Source organism: Apteryx rowi, unplaced genomic scaffold, assembly GCF_003343035.1.
Source record: "Apteryx rowi isolate R43461 unplaced genomic scaffold, aptRow1 scaffold_454, whole genome shotgun sequence".
Classification (NCBI taxonomy): Eukaryota; Metazoa; Chordata; class Aves; order Apterygiformes; family Apterygidae; genus Apteryx; species Apteryx rowi.
Genome location: NW_020450710.1, coordinates 588,876 through 608,808, shown reverse-complemented (window position 1 = coordinate 608,808; position 19,933 = coordinate 588,876). Strand labels below are relative to the sequence as shown.

At 40.4% G+C, this 19,933-nt stretch overlaps 1 protein-coding gene across 1 annotated transcript; it reads right to left on the bottom strand.

Annotated features, from left to right (window-relative positions):
- Positions 1-2,187: 2,187 nt before the first annotated feature.
- On the bottom strand, positions 2,188-16,918 carry INHBA (inhibin subunit beta A). Its single transcript, XM_026077487.1, has 3 exons — positions 16,854-16,918; positions 13,658-14,202; positions 2,188-3,233 (listed from the first exon to the last, which is right to left on the bottom strand). The coding sequence occupies exons 2-3, from the start codon at positions 14,043-14,045 to the stop codon at positions 2,347-2,349; spliced, it is 1,275 nt and encodes a 424-aa protein (XP_025933272.1). The 5' UTR covers positions 14,046-14,202; positions 16,854-16,918; the 3' UTR covers positions 2,188-2,346.
- Positions 16,919-19,933: the final 3,015 nt, after the last annotated feature.

Genomic DNA, 19,933 nt, shown 5'->3' with positions numbered 1-19,933 from the left:
GAAGGTGCTAACACACTATCCCTAGCCAATGTGACTGGGTTAAATTGTGCTGTAGGTTTTTTTTTAATTCTTCTTTTTTAACAAACTATGCTCTCAGCGGGGTGGGGAGCTGTGTTAGCGCTTCTTTCAGTGAGGTGCATTTTGAAGCCCGACTCACCAGAAGGCACCTAACAAGGGCTCGGTCCTGCAAACCTGTGAGAGTCTGAAGCTTCAGGCTCAGGGTTATCGAATTCAGTGTAAACAGGGCCTAAAGGTTTCTCCCGTTGCCTCTTCTCATCTCCCCCTAGCCAAAGACAAATGTCATAACTTTAACATTCTTTTAAATATAACAGCGATAGAATTTTTTAACAACCTATCTACCTATGCCCTATGGGTTGGACCCTTCAGGTTAGGTGTTGACACTGAAAATTAGGTCTTAAATGCACAAACCCCTTCAGAGTTGCCGTGCTAGAGGGTGGTGGTTGAGGCAGCCAGTCTTTCACTAAAGACTGCATTTAAAACAGAAATCCTACCACAACTTCCATTTTCTGTACATTTTGCCGGGGCGATGATGGGCAAGGCCCAAAGCTGCTTGCAGTTTTACATCAGGACTTTCGAAGTGTACACCAGCACTTTAGGTTTCTCTCACACAGATACTATTTTGAATGCGTCCCTCCCACGTATTAGTAACAAACAAACAATCTTTTAATATACTGTGCTTCGCACACAAACATTCATTGTTTTAAGAACATGAAAGTGAAGCCAGAAGTGCTTATACCTTGTGTATACATACATATATACATACAGAAATATATACATATATATATATGTATATCCCTTGTATAAAGTTGTTTCCCAGCAATGCACAGGTGCTGTGCAGCAGGGATAAGTCTTAGTGTTGTACATGCAAAATGAGTACAATTATACCTAGGTGGGCGTTGGATCCAAGCACCTTGGATCCAAATCCCGGGACTTTTCTGGGCTTTTGAAATCCAGAGCTAACTTCAAATTGCAATTTTCTGTTGAGGACAGTATCTGAATTTGACTAGTTAACAGATACACTAGCCTGAATGTAATCAACCCACTGACCCTTAATTCAAACCCTAACTTATTACAGGTGAATGGTACCAACCACAAACAGACTTTTTAGAGGCTCTCACAAATGTCTTTGGTGTATGTGTCTATTCTTTTTAAGGTACAAAATAATAATAATAATAATTATAATAATAAAAATAGCTATTTTGTGTGCTGTAGCAGTTCTTGTATAGCTCACAATAAGTGCAGCTCTCAACCCCTCCCACACCCAACCACCCTCCCTTGCAAATATTTGTTAAATAAGGATTAGACAGGTCAGACACCATTGTAGTGCAAATAGTAAACGATTAAAAATTTTTTTTTACAAAATATAGAAATGTTTGGCTCCAGTAACTGGACAAACATGTTCCTTTCAAGTATCTCTCACTGAAGAATTTTGTTTTAAAACAAGTTACTTCCATTTAAAAAAAAAGTCTTTCTGTTTTTTTTTTTTTTCTTTCTCTCGCAGGTAAACAGTTTCAAACCAACTAGGTTGCATAGTTCTAACGTTGTAAGCACCTTTGCAAAATGTAACTTTTAATCTTTCATTCATTCTTTTTATTTTTTATTTTGTTTTTTCTTCATTTTTCTTTTCTTTTTTTCCTTTTTTCTTTTTTTTTTTTTGTAAATGTAGTGCAGAAGATGAAGGTGTATACACCTGCACAGTATTGACCCTTTACCAATATAAGTAAGTATATGAATGTGTGTAGTGTGTGTATGTATAGAGATATGTATATAAATACATAGCCACATATATATCCACACAGACAATACACACGTACTCAGTTCCTTGGTAAATTGTTGGGGGGGAAGTGCCAGTGAATGTAGTGTTCATACACATGGCTTTTCAAGGAATTTCAATGACATTTTGGACTTGGTCCAAATTGCTGCAGGTTAGATGAGCTGCTACCACGGCTTGAACTGATGGGTAACCAGGGGAGGGAACATAACTCCCCGTGTTACAAGTAATGTTTAACATACTATCTAATAAGATAAGGAGCATACTGAAAGGAAGGGGAAATCCCCGACCCATACCGCCATTCAAATGCATCTCATTCAACCCCTGGTCATGAAGCTTTCTTTTTTCTTCCTGTGGACATCTTTAGTCTTTTCTGATCCTCCTCAGGTCAGCTTTTTTTTTTCTCTCTTTTCTCTCTCTTTTTTGTTTTTGCTTTTATTTCAGTTGATTGTTTCATTCAAAAAGGTTATATTGTGTCAGATCTTTCCTCTTCTTGGGCTTTTACAACATTTGCTTCTCAGCTTAACAGAGAATGGTCTTGCGCGCACATGTGTCTATGAACAGCCACACTCCTCCACAATCATATTCTGTATGTCTTTCTTAATGATGTTCTGGCCATCATCATAGTACAGCATGGACATGGGCCGCAGCTTGGTGGGCACACAGCACGACTTGAGATTGGCAAAGGGGCTATGGCCCCGCATGCGGTAATGGTTGATGACAGTGGAGTGGAAAGATAACGATGAACCGGATGTGCCTGCTATATGGCTGGGGCACTCTCCTTCGCAATAGTTGGCATGATAACCTGTAGGTGCAATGATCCAGTCACTCCACCCTATGTCCTTGAAGCTGACAAAGAACTGCTTCTTGCAGCAGATGTTGACTTTGCCGTCACACTCGAGGCCTCGTCTCCGCCGCCTGTGCTGGCGGTCCTCAGTTTGCCGGGCGAGCATCATCAGGAAGGGCCTATGTGATGGCTCCTTTTCCTCTTCCCCGGTGAATTCTCCGGCTTCCTTTTCTTTCCCTTCTCCATCGTCTTCCTTTTTCTTCTTCTTTCCAAGTAGTACCAGGCTGGCTCCAGTCTCTTGGCACAGGTCACAGGCAATCCGCACATCCAAGGAGCTCTTGCCTTGATCCAGGAGTCGCTGCACACTGCTGGAGACAGGGAAGCTGTGCCAAGTGCTCTTACGGGTGTCCACTGCCTTCTCCGAAATCAGAGTCTCACCCCTTTCACCTTTCAGCCCTCCATCCTCCATCTCTTCTGCTCCTTCAGAGCTGCCTTTTGGCTGCCGCTGCTGTTGGAACAGGCGGATGGTCACTTTTGTCCTGCTCCGGTTGGCCTTGGAGACCTTCAAGAAGAGCCACACTTCAGCACGTCCCACCACCGATAATTCACTGCCTTCCTTGGAAATCTCAAAGTGCAACATTTTCTTGGGTGTGCCTGATTTGGTAAATGAAAATAGACAGGGAGAACTAGTTAGTATGTCTGCTTGCATTCTTTTAAAGAGATTTTGTTGTCACTGCAGGCGTGAAGTTCCCTAGGTTTCCTACTTTGCTACTTTTTAATTTTTTCTGATTTTTCTATTCTAATCCTCCTTCACCCATTCCTCTCCTCAGTTTCTCTGCCAAGTTTACCTTTCTCTTTTGGGAAAATTTCCTCTTTAGAAAAGTATGTCTTTGCCTGTTGTTTTCCAGTATAGTATTTTAACTGAAGCATTTTGTTATAGTAATGATACCTTTATGCTGGTTTATGTAAAGCATTTCATGGCAAATAAGCATGAGAAGCTGCTAAGAGTTCATTTGCCTGAGCTGTCTTTGTGATCACTGATAGCTGAAAGGCAAAAATGCTTCTGTGAAGACAGTCCATGAGTATATATCATACACATACAGATCTGTGCCTTATAGCAAAAGTTGGGGAGCAAGTTCCAGTCCTACCAATTCTTTGGGAATGATGTGGGAGCAAGATCTGTCCTTTCTCCCTCTGCAAAACACCCTTCTTCATGTGGGTCTTTAAACGAGTTGTAAATGTCAATTGTTACAAAACCAAAGAAATACTAAAATACAGGCCTCAATTTTGGAAGGTTTGCAGAATTATATTGTAAAGAATTGCAGAATTACAGCAGGCAGACTCTTCATTCTATGAGATTTTAGCTGTAGATCCTGTTCTTAATTTAACACACTGTACTGGCTGTGATTATAGTAATGGTGAATATACTGAGAAATGAGCTAAAGAAGAACTATATAATTATGGGGATGGTTCTCTGGCATAATTGTATCAACTGGCTGAGATGTCCTGATGATGATTATGATGGTGAGGGGGAGTTTCTCTGATACAGAGCTCATATCCTTGGCAGAAGCTGGAATGAATAATGAGGGCTGTTCTATGATTTGATCACTAGAGCATGAAGAAGTTAAGGGACAATGAATTAGCTGGGTTTTTAATTGTTTTTTTCTAAGAGAGGTACTTTTTTCTTAAAAAAAAGAAAAAGCCATGTTGGCATCTTTCTTTCTTTCTTTCTCACTGTGGAGGTCAGGATGGCCTGGGGTCACAGATTTGAAATACACAGATACCTGGCCTTAATTAGATAGAAATATTCCTAGTTATCAGTTTGTCATTGATCCTGTTATTGAACCTGCCCACGGTTGCTGATCTGTTTCCCTGTGCAATAATTTTGTTTCTCAGGAAGCCAGAATTTTGCACTGTAAAAGGGGCAGGTGGTGATCAAAACTGAAGTGGTAGAAGCATACTGAAAAAAATCACTCTTGTGGCAGCAAGGTTATCATCCCTGCTTCTGTTGTCAAAGAACCACACAAAGTATGAGCTCCCTAATCGTCTCCTGGCTCCCCCCATTCCTCAGATGAGACAGGAATGGGTTAAGGTCACAGGAGACATCTATCCTGCATTCGCTTGAGAATTCAAGAGTCCCTGGTGTCTAAAATCTGTACGCAGGCTGTGCTGCCCCTTGAGCTACCTGTTGCTTTCCTTCTTTGTGAAGTCCTGGCACTGACATATTCAGCTTTCCCTGGTGGCACTCTCAGGTCAAAGAGACAGACGTTTCTGAATTAGCGTGGCCAAAGGGCACAGCGTTTTGTTTTTGTTTTCCCTCTAAGTGAGAGTGTGAAATTGTAGACTTTAACTGTCACTGAGATAGGAAAACACATGGTTTATGTTAACTGCTTCTCACAGACTTTGCTGATACCCGCCTCCAAAGCGGGTTACATGGATTTCTCAGGGAGCTAAGTGAACTAGTGTGGCTGGGCCTTAGAAGAGGACAGAGAGTTATAGAAAAGACAGAGCAAGCTGATCAATACTGTGGGACGGTGTGGAGATTTTTATGTATTTCTTTTTTTAAATGAGAGTCATTATGTAATGATTCAAAGGTAATTACTTAGCCCTTATGGGCTAACACCAGTGTTTCCATTCTAGAAATTAAACTATGGCAAAGCTGGCAGCTGTGTTAGAGCAGAAGGTATGTGACAGGCAGTAATCCCCCCTCCTTCCTGAGGATGCAGTGTATAAGGAAGCGTACAACAAGTGTCCTCAAATGCAAAGGAAGCCTGATTCAAGAGTCTGGTTGTATAATAAGAGATGGTATAAAGAGTATGCTATATTAGATACTTTCATGGCCTGTGAGGACCATCCGTCCCCAAAGGCAGGGTGCTGGCTAGGAGCAGGCTGTTGCCACCAGAACTCTCCCTCCAGCCCTCTTCTGCTTGCTGTCCTTCCCTAGGGAAGCCTTGGGGAAAAAGAGATTATTCAGACCAAGCTACTACACATGGACAACAGGCCTGGTTGTGTGCTCAGAGGAGAGCGGCCGGGGTGTGCTGCCTGTCCTCAACAGAGGAAGAAGCTGTGTGGCCCGTCTGATCAGAAAGGTTGGACAGCCTTGGATTACAGAATAACTTAATGCTGCTAAATGCTAATACGTGATGTTTTACATTCTGTTACTTCCATTCTAGTGGGAACTGAAAATAGTTGCAAAGTGACATACCTCCAGCAGTAAATATTCATATTACCTTATGCACTGGCCCAGGAGCATAGCAATGTAACCGCTCTTTTTGACAGATACTACATGAAAGAAACAAGATCTCAAGAACTCTGCTAATTATTTTTTCATATGCTCCTGTATGTGAGAAAGCTGAATTCTTTCTCATTACTAGAAATATTGGAATAGTATGAAGAGAGTGTCTGTATATGTTTGCATCGCTTTTCCTTTGCCCCGCTCCCGAGTTTGACCAAGTGAGCATAAGACATGTTCTACTAGCCTAACAGCCTCCATGTATGTTGTTAGCTACGTTTTCACACACAAACGGTTGATTCAGATTCTAAGGAAAGAAGATGCAGGAAGCTTACATGAGCCTCATATTTCTGCACAAAACAAAATACTCAGTCCTCAAACCTGCATAATTAATAAAAGGTTTTATAACAATTAAAAGAATCTTTCCCTTTCTCAGATCCTTATAGAGCAAGGCTGGGGATGCTGCAATTGCTCTCACATTAGGGAAAAATATGAAGCTTTTCTGAATTCTCTCCACATTCAGAATTCGTGTGTTACGATCACACAGCACAAATGGTATGAATTCTGCCGTCTTTGTAAGGTCACTGTGCTCAGACAAGCTCATTTTGAAATCACAGTTTGGCCTGTGCTGAAACTGAATTAAGACCCGTGGGTCTGCTTAATATGAGTGCACATTCATGTTAGAGCAGGATCTTTACTTCCAAAAGTTTCTGTGACTACGAGAAAATGATTTCTTCAAGTGTTCCAGGTATATATTTTGCTGTATTTCATTTTCCCAAAATTTTGCTTAGAGATTTATCAGGCTTTCCTTTTTGGTCCAAGTTAATGACCTTGTCCAAATCTTTAGAAATACATACTATTCATCTAACTGAAAGTAAAAAGGAGACCTTACTGAAAGTTAGGGATGGCATCTCTTCCGTAATTATTCTTCATCTCTCCTTTTGTCCTGACTTTTCATCTGCCACAGCTGATCCGCAAGGGTCTTTTTCCATTTCTAATCATCCTGCTCCTCCTGCCTGACTCATGTGGAAAGACCCACAGCCCAACAGTGGTAATGCCTTCATCACTTCAGTGCTCATATAAACTGCAGTGTCAACATCCTGGATTGTTAGCATAGTAGAAAGCAGCTGGAAAAGGAGACAAGGGACTGCTCTGGGCCCGGTTTGATTGCTTTTCCCCCTCTCCCCTTCCCAAAACCTTGGAGAGGCCACCTCTCAGCTTCACTGCTGAGAGAGGGAAGAGGCCGTGATTGCAAGGGAACCACATAGCAGTGCTAGCCGCCCTGGTAAATACTGTGAAAAATGGTGAAAAATACCAAGCCCTAAGAAGTCAGGCATATATGATAACAGGATTAATGGAAGGAGTTACTGAATGGAATGAAAGCCTGGCATCAGTATACATAGCAAAGAGTTTGCTCGTGTCGGTTTTGATCTCCAGTGGCACTCGTGCAGCTTTTTGGGGCAGACACCTGGCGGGGGAAGTAGAGGGGCGCCTGCCTGGGTACCCACCTCTCCTGCGGGAGCTGGCTGCTAACGCGCACTCCTCCGCCGAGGCTCATGACCCTGCTTCAGTACCGCCGCCTTTAAGTGTGCAGTCAAAGCCTCTTTATTTGGGAGTTACAGAGTGCTTCGAGATCGGGCCCTGTTAGTTTAATCTATATACACGTACTAGGGAGGGTCTAAACTGTAGAATTAAGAGGAGCTTTTTTTGAATAAAATGCTAGGATAGCTAAAATGATTTTTTTCCCATAACCATTTGTTTCTCAGTGCTTATGGCTGATTTTCTCACAATGAAAGTGGGTTATACTTTCTGACATTATAATATGACTTATTCTTAATTTATCTTAATACACAATACTTAAATTTTACATAGAAAATGCTCACTGTATGAGAAGGTGCTGTTACTTTAAATTTCCATTCTTCACTGCTGCTTAATTTTGAGCCGTTTTTACGTTATACTGTAAGTGAGCTGTTTTTCCATACAAAGCAAGCTTTTTTTTCCTTTTTTAGTTGCTAACTTTACTACTGCCTATGTTTAGATTTGGGGGAATTTGTACTGCGTGCCAATCTGTAATTACATTCAAAAGCATCCTTCTCTTCACTTCTCATTTCCGTTCCCCAGGAGACAGAAAAAAAAAAATAGGTTACTAGAAAGGTTCCTCTAAAGAGAGTGAAGAGAAGAGCATGGTTATTGAAAGATAATTGCTCAAAATGTTTACTAATGAGTGACCGCTAAAGTTTAGATGAATTGTTCACAGTGTAGAATTTATTCAGTGAATTTAGCACTCTTATCGTCCAGCAATTATCCCTTAGGCAGACTGATTATTACAAATGTGTTATTACTGTGATTAGGCAGTGGCCATTTATGTGAATGCACTTCAGCCTATGGATCACTGACAAAATGATTTATTCTAACTATTCATTACCCCTCGTATGTGACTGGTCATCTAAGTCGCCTAGTTTTGTTTCGCCTCCCTGGCTGGGTGTCTGTTGCTGCTTACAAAGGGAGGAACAGTTATGACACAAATAACAAACACCAAATCTTTATGTTCCCATACCCTTTGCTGCAAGCGAAAGGGGATTTCTACTGTAAGAAAAATTAAACAAAAAATGCAAAATAAGAAAAACGACTAGTCCCCAAACATTCGTGGGGGGAAAAGCAGCAGCAACCTTATTTAAATACTTTTTCTTGGAAAATGAACCCAAAGGGGCATTGACAAGGTCATTTAAAATGTGAAATTATTCAGTTCGGGTGAACCTTGACTCTCCGCTGGTATTTTGTCAAGAGGGAAGCACTTTACATCCACAACTTAGAGTTCTTTCCAAGCTGAAAGCCCTTCCCCCACATGGCTTTAAATATTTAAAAACAAAAAAGGTGTTTGTTTGGTTGGCTTTTTGTTACTTGCCTTTGCATTTACATCTAAAACAGCTCAAAGAAAGTTTAGAGTCAATTACACCAATAACATATTTAAAGGTTAAAGTAATATTGAGTCTTTGTTTTTCATAAGAGAGAGAGTGATTTCTTTGTACAAGCTCATAATACATTTTTAAAATTCTAACAAAAAGTGGATCAGAAGCTGCTACTTGCTTTCAGTAGAATGTTTAATTTCTGTGCCCTACGGCCCAAAGTCTAAGTGCACTGAACTGAATAGCAAAACTTGCAATTGCTTCCAGTAGACTTAACTACCTTTTGTACAGCTCTGTTGCATTAAACAAGACTGACTTTTCATACACATATAGACATATCTAGACATAAGAATTCCTCAGCATGAATCCATGCATGAATTTACACGTACGCTGTGTGAAAATGTATCCTGCACACACAGACAGGCACCTGAATGCACGTATTTATATGTGAGAACCTACTCACATTACAGCGCTGCAGGTACAGCTGTATCAGTACGTAAGTGTGCAAGCCTTGGGCATACCTGTACATATGGACGTACACACGCTTACACACACATATGGGCAAATGCATATCCATATATACCCAGCTGCATTCGCATACAAAACTGTACGCATGACTATACGCAGGGATGAACACAGAGAGTACTTTCTGTCTCTCTCTCAGGTATCTTTTTCAAAACTGGTTCCCACCTTCTCAGATTCGTCTGTGCTTTCTCAAATTGTTCTCAGACCAATCAGCCTCAGAGAAGTCTCACATTTTGATACAATGAAACAGATTAATGCAGAATGGCTTTCTTCTGCTGGAAGTAACTTGCTTTCATTTGTTAAACTTGAAATCTTTGATAAAGTATGCCAAAGCGAAAAACTAAATCAAGGGGAAAGAGGCTTATTTTCTAAAAGCCAAGGAGACTACATTAAAAAAAGATGTGAGAAAATCAGCTCAGCTGATGATTCATGGTCACGTTTCTCAATATCTTGTAAAAAATAATAATAATCATTTCTGATCTTTCTAGATTTCCAGAACTTCAGCACCCCACAGTTTGTCAGCTTTATCTTTCTCCCCTTTGCCTGTTTCCTTCCACTGCATTATTTTACCTGCAGCCTTGCACTCCAGTGAATCTCTTCCTTTTAAATAAACTAGAAGAGAGAAACGAGAGCTCCACTCAGAGAAGCTGCAGATAAGCATAAAGTTCTCTGGGATTCAGGATCCCAGAAAAATAGGGGCTTGCAGGGACGTTGCCTTGCACGGAGCAAAAAGGCTTTGGAGCGTGCCCTCTCGTGGCCATTCTTTATTCAGCACAGATATCCCTACSATTAAATAGATTTCCTTGAGAAAGAAAATTGATGAAATGAGGCAGAAATGACCCATCCTTTTCCTCCTCCTGAACTGCTCGCTTTGCCATATCGGACTAGGTATTTTCCTAGAAAAAGATGTGAGTGTGTATGTACATGTATGCACACAGGAGTGGAGGTATCAAATGATAAGTCAGTTCACCGTGAATTCAGTATGGAGCTATACAAAAAGGGAGAAGCTGTGTAAATAGCTGTCACACTTCTCATTTTTTCCTGACAGTTCTCTTAATTATAAGCTTTTGGATTTCAGTATTTCCTCCCAGTAATTCCCATCACCCTCTCGGGGGCTGATGTTAGCAACCCATTTCATTGGTAGTTCAGTTGCCAGGATCAAATTCACTTGGCAAAATCCCAGGTCTGCCTAATAAGCTGTCTGCTTAAAATAACGGTAGAGTTAGTAGCCAACCATATTTTATGAGTGCTGGCTATCTCAGTTATGGAACCTGCTGGATTTGCTTGTCAAGAGTGTGTATGATCCCTCTCCTCAAAAGACAATTTTTAAGACCTTGAAGTAAGCCACAGAGCTCTGGCACAGCTACACTCGTAGCAAAACTAATCAAGGTTAGTAATCTTAGTTTGATATGCAAGTAGAAAATCATTTTGTGTTTTACTTGTAAGAGTGCCAAAGGACAGTAGAGTGCATTTGTAAACTTTTGCCCAATACTTGCGGTCATTAGTTTTGCAAAGATCTGCCTGGATTTGTTAGCTGTGAAAACTACCTGCCAACTATTTTGCTGATTTCCTGGACGTAACTACACCTGTGCTTCAGACAAATTCACTGCATTTAGTTTCCCCTTCGGTTGTCCATAGCCTATGCTCATTTGAATTTTAGTCCATTTTATGAAATAGTAGTCTCAAGCCAGAGCCACATGCACAGGGCACTGTTTGTTCATTCATTCCATTTCATTGTATGTCTGAGGATATGGCTGATGAAAGATGGAAATACTACTTTTTTAATGAAAGCAAGTAGTAAATGCGGCTTCTGAAAGGTATGGGGCGAATGGCTGGCTTGTGTCAAATCATACCCAAAGGAACAAAAAGGCTAAATTCTTATTTCTCTTTCCATAGACGTTTATTTGATACCATGTGAGATGTTTCCATTCATTTTCATTGATTTCCTATTCCCCTCATTTTAGATGGTGGGATTTTCGCATTACAAGCAGGAGGAACATTAACCTCACTGTAAGAGTAACACATTTATTCTCCTGCTTGGTGCTTAAAACTTCTCCCTACTCTTTTCGGTTCTTACAGACAGTGGGGACTGTCCATGTAACTATAGTCTATTCCTGTCTTTTTTCCTCATACTGCCTATGTGACATGTCTCCTGACTTCTCTTTGCCTCACTTTCCTCAACAGAACAAATCATACTCTAATATTTGACACTTAACCCTCTTGGCACGTGAGTGAAAGGGATCCCAGGTAAAGTTGACATACGCTGTTACAGTGTTAGCACCTGAAAGGCACGGTGGATTATTGATGTTAGAGAGATGCCAGATATGAATAGCTACAGATGAAAGATACGTTTCAGTAGCTTGCAGTAACTCCACAGAGCAGAGTTAACATTTCCATTACAAGCCAAACGCCTAGAACGTGGTTTTTAGTTTCTCCTCCCAAATAAAAGTCTAGCAGGTAGGGGAACCTGCCTGCCTGCTCCTGCCCTGGCTCCCTGACAGGGTTGGTGTAAAGTGGAGAACAGCAGCACGGAAGGAAAGTCGTGAGAATACAGTGTGTGCCCAAGATGTGCAGCAGGGCAGCTCTATAGCATAAGATCAGTAAATTAATTTGGCTGGCAGTGGTAAGACAATGGTATGTAAATCAAACTAACTGACGTGTTAGTGTTGGGTACTTTGCAACGGGGGGGATTGGTGGCTGGACTATTGGCCAGTGTGTGGACAATGGCACGATTTTCACTGCTCACGTGACCCCGTGAGCCAATGGCTTCAGGAGCTGCCGTTGGAGGGTGTCGTACTGAGTAGGCATATATCAAATTCCAAATTCCTTTGTGTCAGAGCTCAGGAGAGACAATAATGTGTTTACAAATGATTGAGACTCACACAGTGAAGAGAAACCACTGTTCATGCCATATGTGTTTCACTGTGCTCAGAGCAAGCTGCTGAAAACCAGGTGGGGAATCCGACTCGTAGATAGACTAGAGATTTCATTGCTTTTAGAAACTTGTTTCTAAACTATGGTCAAGCCACCCCGGCTTCTAATGATCACTTGCATTGACATCTTCTGTCTGCTTTCTGAGGTGGAGAGAATGAAAGAAAGGAAAAGCCTGAGCTTTCATAGTGAAAGAACTGATAACGTGTGTATTGACAAGGACGCCAAAGGCAAGGGCTCCTTGTACAGTTGGAAGTTGGACAGCCAGCAGGAATGTCTGCCCTTAAAAGCATGCACACTTCTTGTGCATGGCTTTCCTGCAAACAGAACATCTGAGTCAACAGGTTTTCAGGACTGGAAACTCTGAGTGTTGTCTTAATTGTTTATACTGCTGCAGCAAACTTTTAAACAAAAATGCTTGGAGTTCCTTTGCATACTTTGCCTACCATATGCTGTACCAAACAAAACAATGACATTCTTTTAAAACCGTCTTGGCAACAGGAAAAATGCTTTGGCTAGACAGCATCATAAAAAGTTGCTGTTAGTTAGATGGCAGAGATATTGCAAGATATTGATATCAATGCATGTATAAGCGTACTCATGTATACTAACATATACATATTCACAGACTTAAAATGAGTTCTGGTCCTATTCATTTACAAGCAAGACATTAAAGTAGAACTTCAGAGTTGTTTCCTACAGGCAGATGATTTGAATTTGAGCTATTAGTTAGTGAATATCTATATTCTGAACTCTTAATAGATAAGAATCAGGGAAAAGCGATCTGTGAAATAGTTCAAAATACACCCTATCAAGGTTACATTTTTTTGGCAGGAGTGATTTAGGGACAGAACCTTTTTTTCCCCAGTATGCAGAAGTCTGTATTACAAATTGGATCAGCTACAGCAACTTGTTCAGTTCTGTGGAAGTCATCTGACAGTCCCTGCAACTCTTTATTGCCGAAGATGCTGTGTTAAATTAAAAAACAGAATTGCCCTCTCACTTCTACAAGTTAAAGCTGCTTCATCTGATTTCATAGCTTCCACTATAATTTTTACACAAAAGGGTTGTTTCTCAAAGAGTACACAGCTCACTTTCTGTCTTTAGAAACTCTCCAAAAGATTTCAGTCCTTTTTCTTCCACCATCAGCCCTGCAATCCAGTACTTTAATGCAAGTACTCTGGCTTCACAAGCACAGTTTGGAGGACCCCTTTGCAGCCTGACTTTCTGCTCGAGATTGGTTAGAGAGCTTCCTCACTGTGTGGCTGTCTGTGTTTAGCAAGTGTAATCTGTAGCCAAGACTAAGTCAGAAAAACCAAATTCTTTCTGAGTTCCCCCCACCCCAATGCCATTCCTCCTTCTCCCTCCCCCCAAGCCTTCTCCTATAACCTTGCAGAAAACATTATTGTTGAGGAGAAGAAAAGAAGTTAACTGCAGTTCTGGCAAAAAAGGATATTTTACAGTTTTGTTTTTTAAGCACTCACCTGATTCTGCAAAAGTGATGATTTCTGAGGTTTGCTCCACAACTTCATTCATTTCGGCTCTTCTTCCAACATCATTCTCTATTTCCACATAGCCATCCTCTCCCACCTTTCCCACGTGGAGTTTCTTGATGGCATTTAAAAGTGCTGCCTTGGGCACCGGCTGGGTGATATTAGGTCTGTCCCTCAAGTGCAACATGTTCAGTATGTGCTTCTTTACTGCTTCCACCATCTCGGGCTGTGAGCTGGACACATCCTTGGAGAGCGTGGCAAGGGCACATGATGGACAGTCAGTGACTGAACTGTGCCCTTCGGATCCTGGGGTTGGGGAACTCCTCACTATAATCCAGCAAAGCACCAACAAAAATCCTCTCTTCAAAAGCAAAGGCATCCTGGCAGCAAAAGTTGTTGTGATTCCCTTTTTAAAAGGCCCTGCTTTTCCTCCCCCTTCACGCACAGTTTTTTTGGTTTGGTTTTTTTTTTTGGGGGGGGGGCTGGTTTGTTTTGTTTGTTTGTTTGTTTGTTTTTCCTTCTCTTCAGCAAATTCTCTGGAAAAAGAACCGAAAGTTTTCTGTGAAGTTTTGTTTGCAGGTCCCCTCTCTGCATGCAATGAGTGCTGTAGATGTTTGTGGCTGTCAGGGAGAAGAGTTCTGACTCTGTCTCAGAGTAGGAGAGAGACACAGGGAGAGAGGGAGAGAGGGAGAGAGGACGGATTGGCCTAAAGTGAGTGAGTGAATGAGAGAGGGAGGGAGTTTTGTCTGTGAGTAAAGGCTATGATTAGGAAGGGGGAGGAACAGGCAGGCTGGCTTCCTTATGCTCATTGCTCCCCTAACACACACCTCTCCAAATATCACTACTCATGTTTTCTGCCCTCCCCCCTTTCTAAAATCTCTTTTCTTTCCTGTAAATTTACTCCTCTTTTTTTTTTTTCCTGTTTGACTCCTGGCTGTCATTCCCCCCTCTCTTTTTTTTCTTTCTTTCTTTTTTTTTTGTTTTGTTTGTTTTATTCCTTCAACAGTATCACTGGCTTAACTAAACAGAGGAAACATGAATGAATGAAAACAGTGAAACCTTTTATTAATGAGCACCTTGCTCTAGGTCCTGCCTGGTGCTGTTAGAGATAGCAAGAGATGTTAAATAGCTTGTGAATGAGAGGGGGCAGAAGACAGGGGCTCGAAATATTTTGGGCAGAACATTATTCTGCCCCAAGTGGAAGAGAAAAGATCTTTTCTGCTCACTTTTAAATGCTGGAGGTTATCAACACTGGCAAGAGATCTGACGGGAGCAAAATAACGCTGTTGTTTGGTGGGCTATATAATACTTGATACACTCTCCAGCTGCAGGATGCAGCGAGGCATTGAAAGCCCGAGCAAGAGGTGGTGGAGCTCGTATCTGTGGCATGCCGAGGTACTGCCCTTGCACCAGAAATATCCCTGCTTCTGCCCTAGCCTATGCCTACAATTTCTCAAGCAGATATATTTAAGTTTGGGGTTAATCAAGTAATGTCTGAAAAATGCTTTGAAGATGAAAATTGTAACATGTCATCTGGCCAAATCGTACTTGCTCCTGACTCAGGCAAATCCCTCATCGATGTCAATAATAATTTTGTCTGAGTGAAGGCTGAGTAAGATCTTCTACATTTGGTCCATTGTTATTAGAAGGTACTTTTTGTTTCATTCATTTAAACCACACAGAGCAATCACAATATCAGAATAAGACATCACAAATGGAAAGCAATCTAAAATACTACCAGGAGCCAGAGTTTCAACAAGTGCTGGTACATTCTTGCCAGTTTATGCCAGCGAGGGTTTTGCCCCTACACCGAGAAGACATTCATTCCCTGTGTCACCGGCGTGACTTCTTTTTGCCTTTACATTCTGCAGTGCCTCCCTTCTGTTCCTTATCTAGCAAGGACAAAGTTAGCAAATTCCCTTAGGTTTGCACTTGGTAATGCAGAAGGAGAGAACTACGGTTTATGGAGCCAAACTTTTGAGGTTTTTCCCCACTGCACTTAAACTTTTATAGRTTTTCTTAGAGCAGCTGCCTCTTTTTTAGTGTTCACCCTCTTTCTTTTGCTGTCTTTCAGTCTCTCTTGCACACCTCTATCTTCTCAGGTGTGCTTACCTCCTACCCAGCAAATATGCCGCTTTCACTGTATTACTGTCAGCCACTGTATTTTAGTGGAAAGGAGTAATTTATAAATATAAGCATTGTAAGTTCTCTGGTTTCCGTGAGATGACTACAGGCACATGGTCTGAGAGACAGGCAAGGAATTATAGTTATAGTAAATGAAACATACAGAAGTAATTGAACAATCAACCGAAGTTTTACAAATGTTATATATTGCAAGTCCTTTTCAATTAAGCTCTTTTATAAGTCTTTCACTGTTATAAGGCATCTACAGTACACCGTCATCTGTGTTTTACTGACCTCAGTTACTATACTGTTATATACTGTTACACTTACAGGTCTGTCAGCATTATAAACCCTGCAGCCATTCTTATAAACACATCTTTGTAACACAAACCTCGCTATAATACATCTAAATTTCTTGGATCTCATGAACAGCCCAAAGTCTGTTGTAATTATATGAAGTCTGAAAGTCAGCTAGAAATAGAAGTAAAAGTTTAATTGGATGAAAAAATAATTTGAGATGAAAATATGCATTCATGATTAGATGTATTAACAGATGACATAATTAGAGCGGTTATTTATAGTTCTCATATAGCACCTATCCCAATAGTGTCTRATGAAAAGTAAGGGATAGGCATATAGCAATATAAAATATAGATATGTATATTTGGCTTCTTGATGCGGGGTATGCGTTGCTTGCCATATATATTAGGTACACTTATTACACATAATCTCTATTGCTTATAGATATAGCATATTATACTTGCATGCCATGATGATTATAGATTTAACATTAAAGCAGAACTTTATATAAAACATTATTTTCTAAAAGCGAGTCTACTGATTGCACCTATATATAGTTCGTTCATACTTACATATGTACACATTTATATATGTTCATGCTTAAAAATATAGAAATGATGGTTCAGACTCGTTCTATAAAATTTCATGAGCTGCCAAGCTCTGTATATGCATTCATTCAGTACATCCATGACAATATGCAACAACATGTACCTTAACTAAAAGTTTTAGTTTTAAAAGAAAAAAACTGATTTAAAGTTTTTACCTCTCCAGTCCTCACTCTCAGAAGGAGACTGCTGTATTGTGCATTAAGAACTGCTCAAGTTCCTCTTTGTGGTATTCATGATGCGAAGCTTTATACTGTACTCCTCATGTCTACAGTCACAAAATTATGTCTGTCAAAAGTAAGGGGGCTGGATCACTGTGCTGGATTGGTTAAGCCAGTTACATCAGCAATTGACTGTTTTTCCTGTATGAGACATACTTCTGGTAATTATCTAATGGAAACTCCTAATTGTCTAGCATGACAAAATATCATGGATTCAGCTTCTGGTGGTGATCTCTGTAGCCATTTAAAGAACAGAACTTCAAAACAGACTGAAAGCAAACATTATGAGTCAGGAAGACATACTCCAACTTGTTTTATTGCATAGCTAGATATAGATATTATTAGATGTAGATATCACTGATTTAGTTCAGATCCAGTATTTGCCGGATACTTAATTACTAGTTAGCAAATTGTTTTACTCTTCTTTCATACCAAGGAAATATCAGATAATCTATGTGCAAATTGGGATTTTTTTTCAAATTTAGGAAAATGCATTCGATTCAGAATCCTTTTGTGGAAGATACAGTTCTTAATTCAATCTCTGTGTGAGTTCTTAGAATCTCTTTCTGTTAGCTTAGGGGTACCTTTAAAGCTCTACAAAAATGAATCATAGTGCTGTTGGCCAAGTCCCATGGCTTCTTTACGTGCAGAGTGCATCACACTTTTAAAAACTGTTGGGACTTCTAAAAATAAGTTACAATGAATGACACATCATCTTTTTTGCAAGTACAGTATTAACACATATGAAATGAAATAAAATTCAATTTTGATGTCAATTTACATTAGTGAAAATCAGAAATAATTTCGTGTCAATTGGGCAGTACAAAAATAATATATATAAGGTCAAAAGTATATCCAAAATCCGTCTCCTTTCTTAAACACACATCATAACTGGATTTATTTGGTATCGTTTATGACAAATGGCATGATCATGCAGTCTTTACTCATTCAAAACACCCACTGATTACCAGAAAATCCCCATCCTTCAGTTTTTTGGGTTTTTTTTTGGCCTGAATCGTACTTATAATTATATTTTTATGTCCTGTTGGTAATGTAAATCTAATCTGTCTTGGAATATGGCTGATCTGAATCAGGAAAGAAGGATTTTAAATTTTCAGCCTGCAGTGGTACAAGGGAGTGCTTATAGCAGCACTGATTGCAGCTGAAGTATGTGCTGAATTCACACAACAACATTGGTAAAATGAGCAAAAAATTAAGAGCTAATGGGAAACATATGACCAGATAGGTTGTTTTGTTTGCAGGTCTAATATGCATATAATAAGTTTTCAGGCTGTGACATGCTGTAGATTGAAGCCTCTTGAAACAGGTTTCAGTAGCTTTCCTGCAATCTGACATTCACAATTCCAGTTGTTACAAATAATAGTTTGGGTTGGTTTTTTTTCCCCTTCAGGGACAGCGAGAGACAGACTGAGAGGAACAAATAATTCCATTCCAGATGAGCACGCACATACTTAACTGCATGTTACTTGCAGGACACTATCTTTAACTGGGATCCTAAAACAAAGTTTTGGCAAAGAACTTTTCCAGCAGCGAATTCTGTGTTCCCAGGACCAAAATGCATTTGGTTTTAACTGGCATCCTAAAACTCTTTGCAATTAGTTACATACTGGTAGTGCAGTGGCTACTGTAATTTGGCAGCAGACATGTACTCAGCAAGAGATCTTGTACCACACTAGTTTTACGGAGAGTGGAAAAATTGTCCTGAAAGTAACAGAGTTACCTTCTCCTTGGAGTCAAACTGTGAGATGCTCCATTCCCACCAGCTGGTACAACCACTGCTGACCACCTTATCCATGCTGATACAGCATCCATCAGTTTAGTATCTTCTTCCACAGCTGCAGCAGATCACAACATCCCCGGTAAGAAAGTGTGTGGTCTGTAACAAAAAAAGAAGGCTACCGAGTGAAGCACAGCAAACATGTATAAGATTTATAATGCAGGATAATTTTTGAAAGGAGATTAAGAGAAGTGAAAAGCATTATTCATTTCAGAGCACGCTCCTTATTGCCTCAGGGAATTTGTGTATAGCTTTACCAAAGGCCTAATGAAAGCTTTACTCAGTGACTAATTTTTTTTCACACCTATTTCTCTCTTTATAAATATTTTTCTGCCCACCCCTCTGCTTCTTTTCATTTTGTTGAACACAGCAACACCTGCTGGCAGTGGTCCGGGAGTACTGCTGGAAAGACCCACGGATCTAACTCTTCAGACCAGTTGCCATTAAGCACTGCCAAGCCATATTAATGAGCTGCCTCTATTTTTACCCCTTCCTGACAGAAAGGGCAATTGCTCTTGGGAAAGACTGTAGCGTGTTCCCCCCCCTCCCCACCCACCCACCTTCTTTCTTTCTTTCTTTCTTTCTTTCTTTCTCTCTCTTTCTTTCTTTCTCTTTCTTTCTTTCTTTCTTTCTTTCTTTCTTTCTTTCAGCTTCAGAGTCCGGATAATCATTGTTCATTTAGTGAAGTTGGGATTTCTAACTTTAATTCTGATGCCAGTGATTGAGGCCACACAAAACTTCAGAGTGATGCTAAGCCTGTCGAGGTGGCTTGCAGGCATATGTTAGTTCCCTGCTGGGTCAAAAATAACTAAAGGAAAGGGACTGAGAGGTTAATATACCAGCCACCTGTCTCTTTTTCCTTTTTGTGAATTTTAGCTTACAAACCATTAAAAAATGGCCCACTGCCACCTCATTATTCACCTAGTGGAGGTTGTATGATTTACTGGCTATTTTGGAATCCGGCATGGTACACAGCGGTATTTGTGTGTCTTCATTCTTGCTTTGAGGAGCAGTCACTAGAAAGCACATTTGCACAGATTTCTGTGCAAATCAGCTGGAATCTCGCTCTGTTGTACCTTATTTTACTGTAATAGCAAAAAAGGATGTGCAAGAAACTTATATTTAGAAGTTTTGTGTTTCCCCATTTTATGTAAATGGCCCAATTAGGGCCAGTCTTGCTGTTGCTGCTAACTCTAAAGCCTATGCGTTGTCTAGAGGG

What these genes read in the sequence shown, in the direction of transcription:
- INHBA (XM_026077487.1), bottom strand. Translation starts at nt 14,045, where the DNA reads ATGCCTTTGCTTTTGAAGAGAGGATTTTTGTTGGTGCTTTGCTGGATT. An exon ending in CATCACTTTTGCAGAATCAG is followed by an intron (nt 3,234 to 13,657) that starts GTGAGTGCTTAA and finishes TTACCAAATCAG; the next exon opens with GCACACCCAAGAAAATGTTG.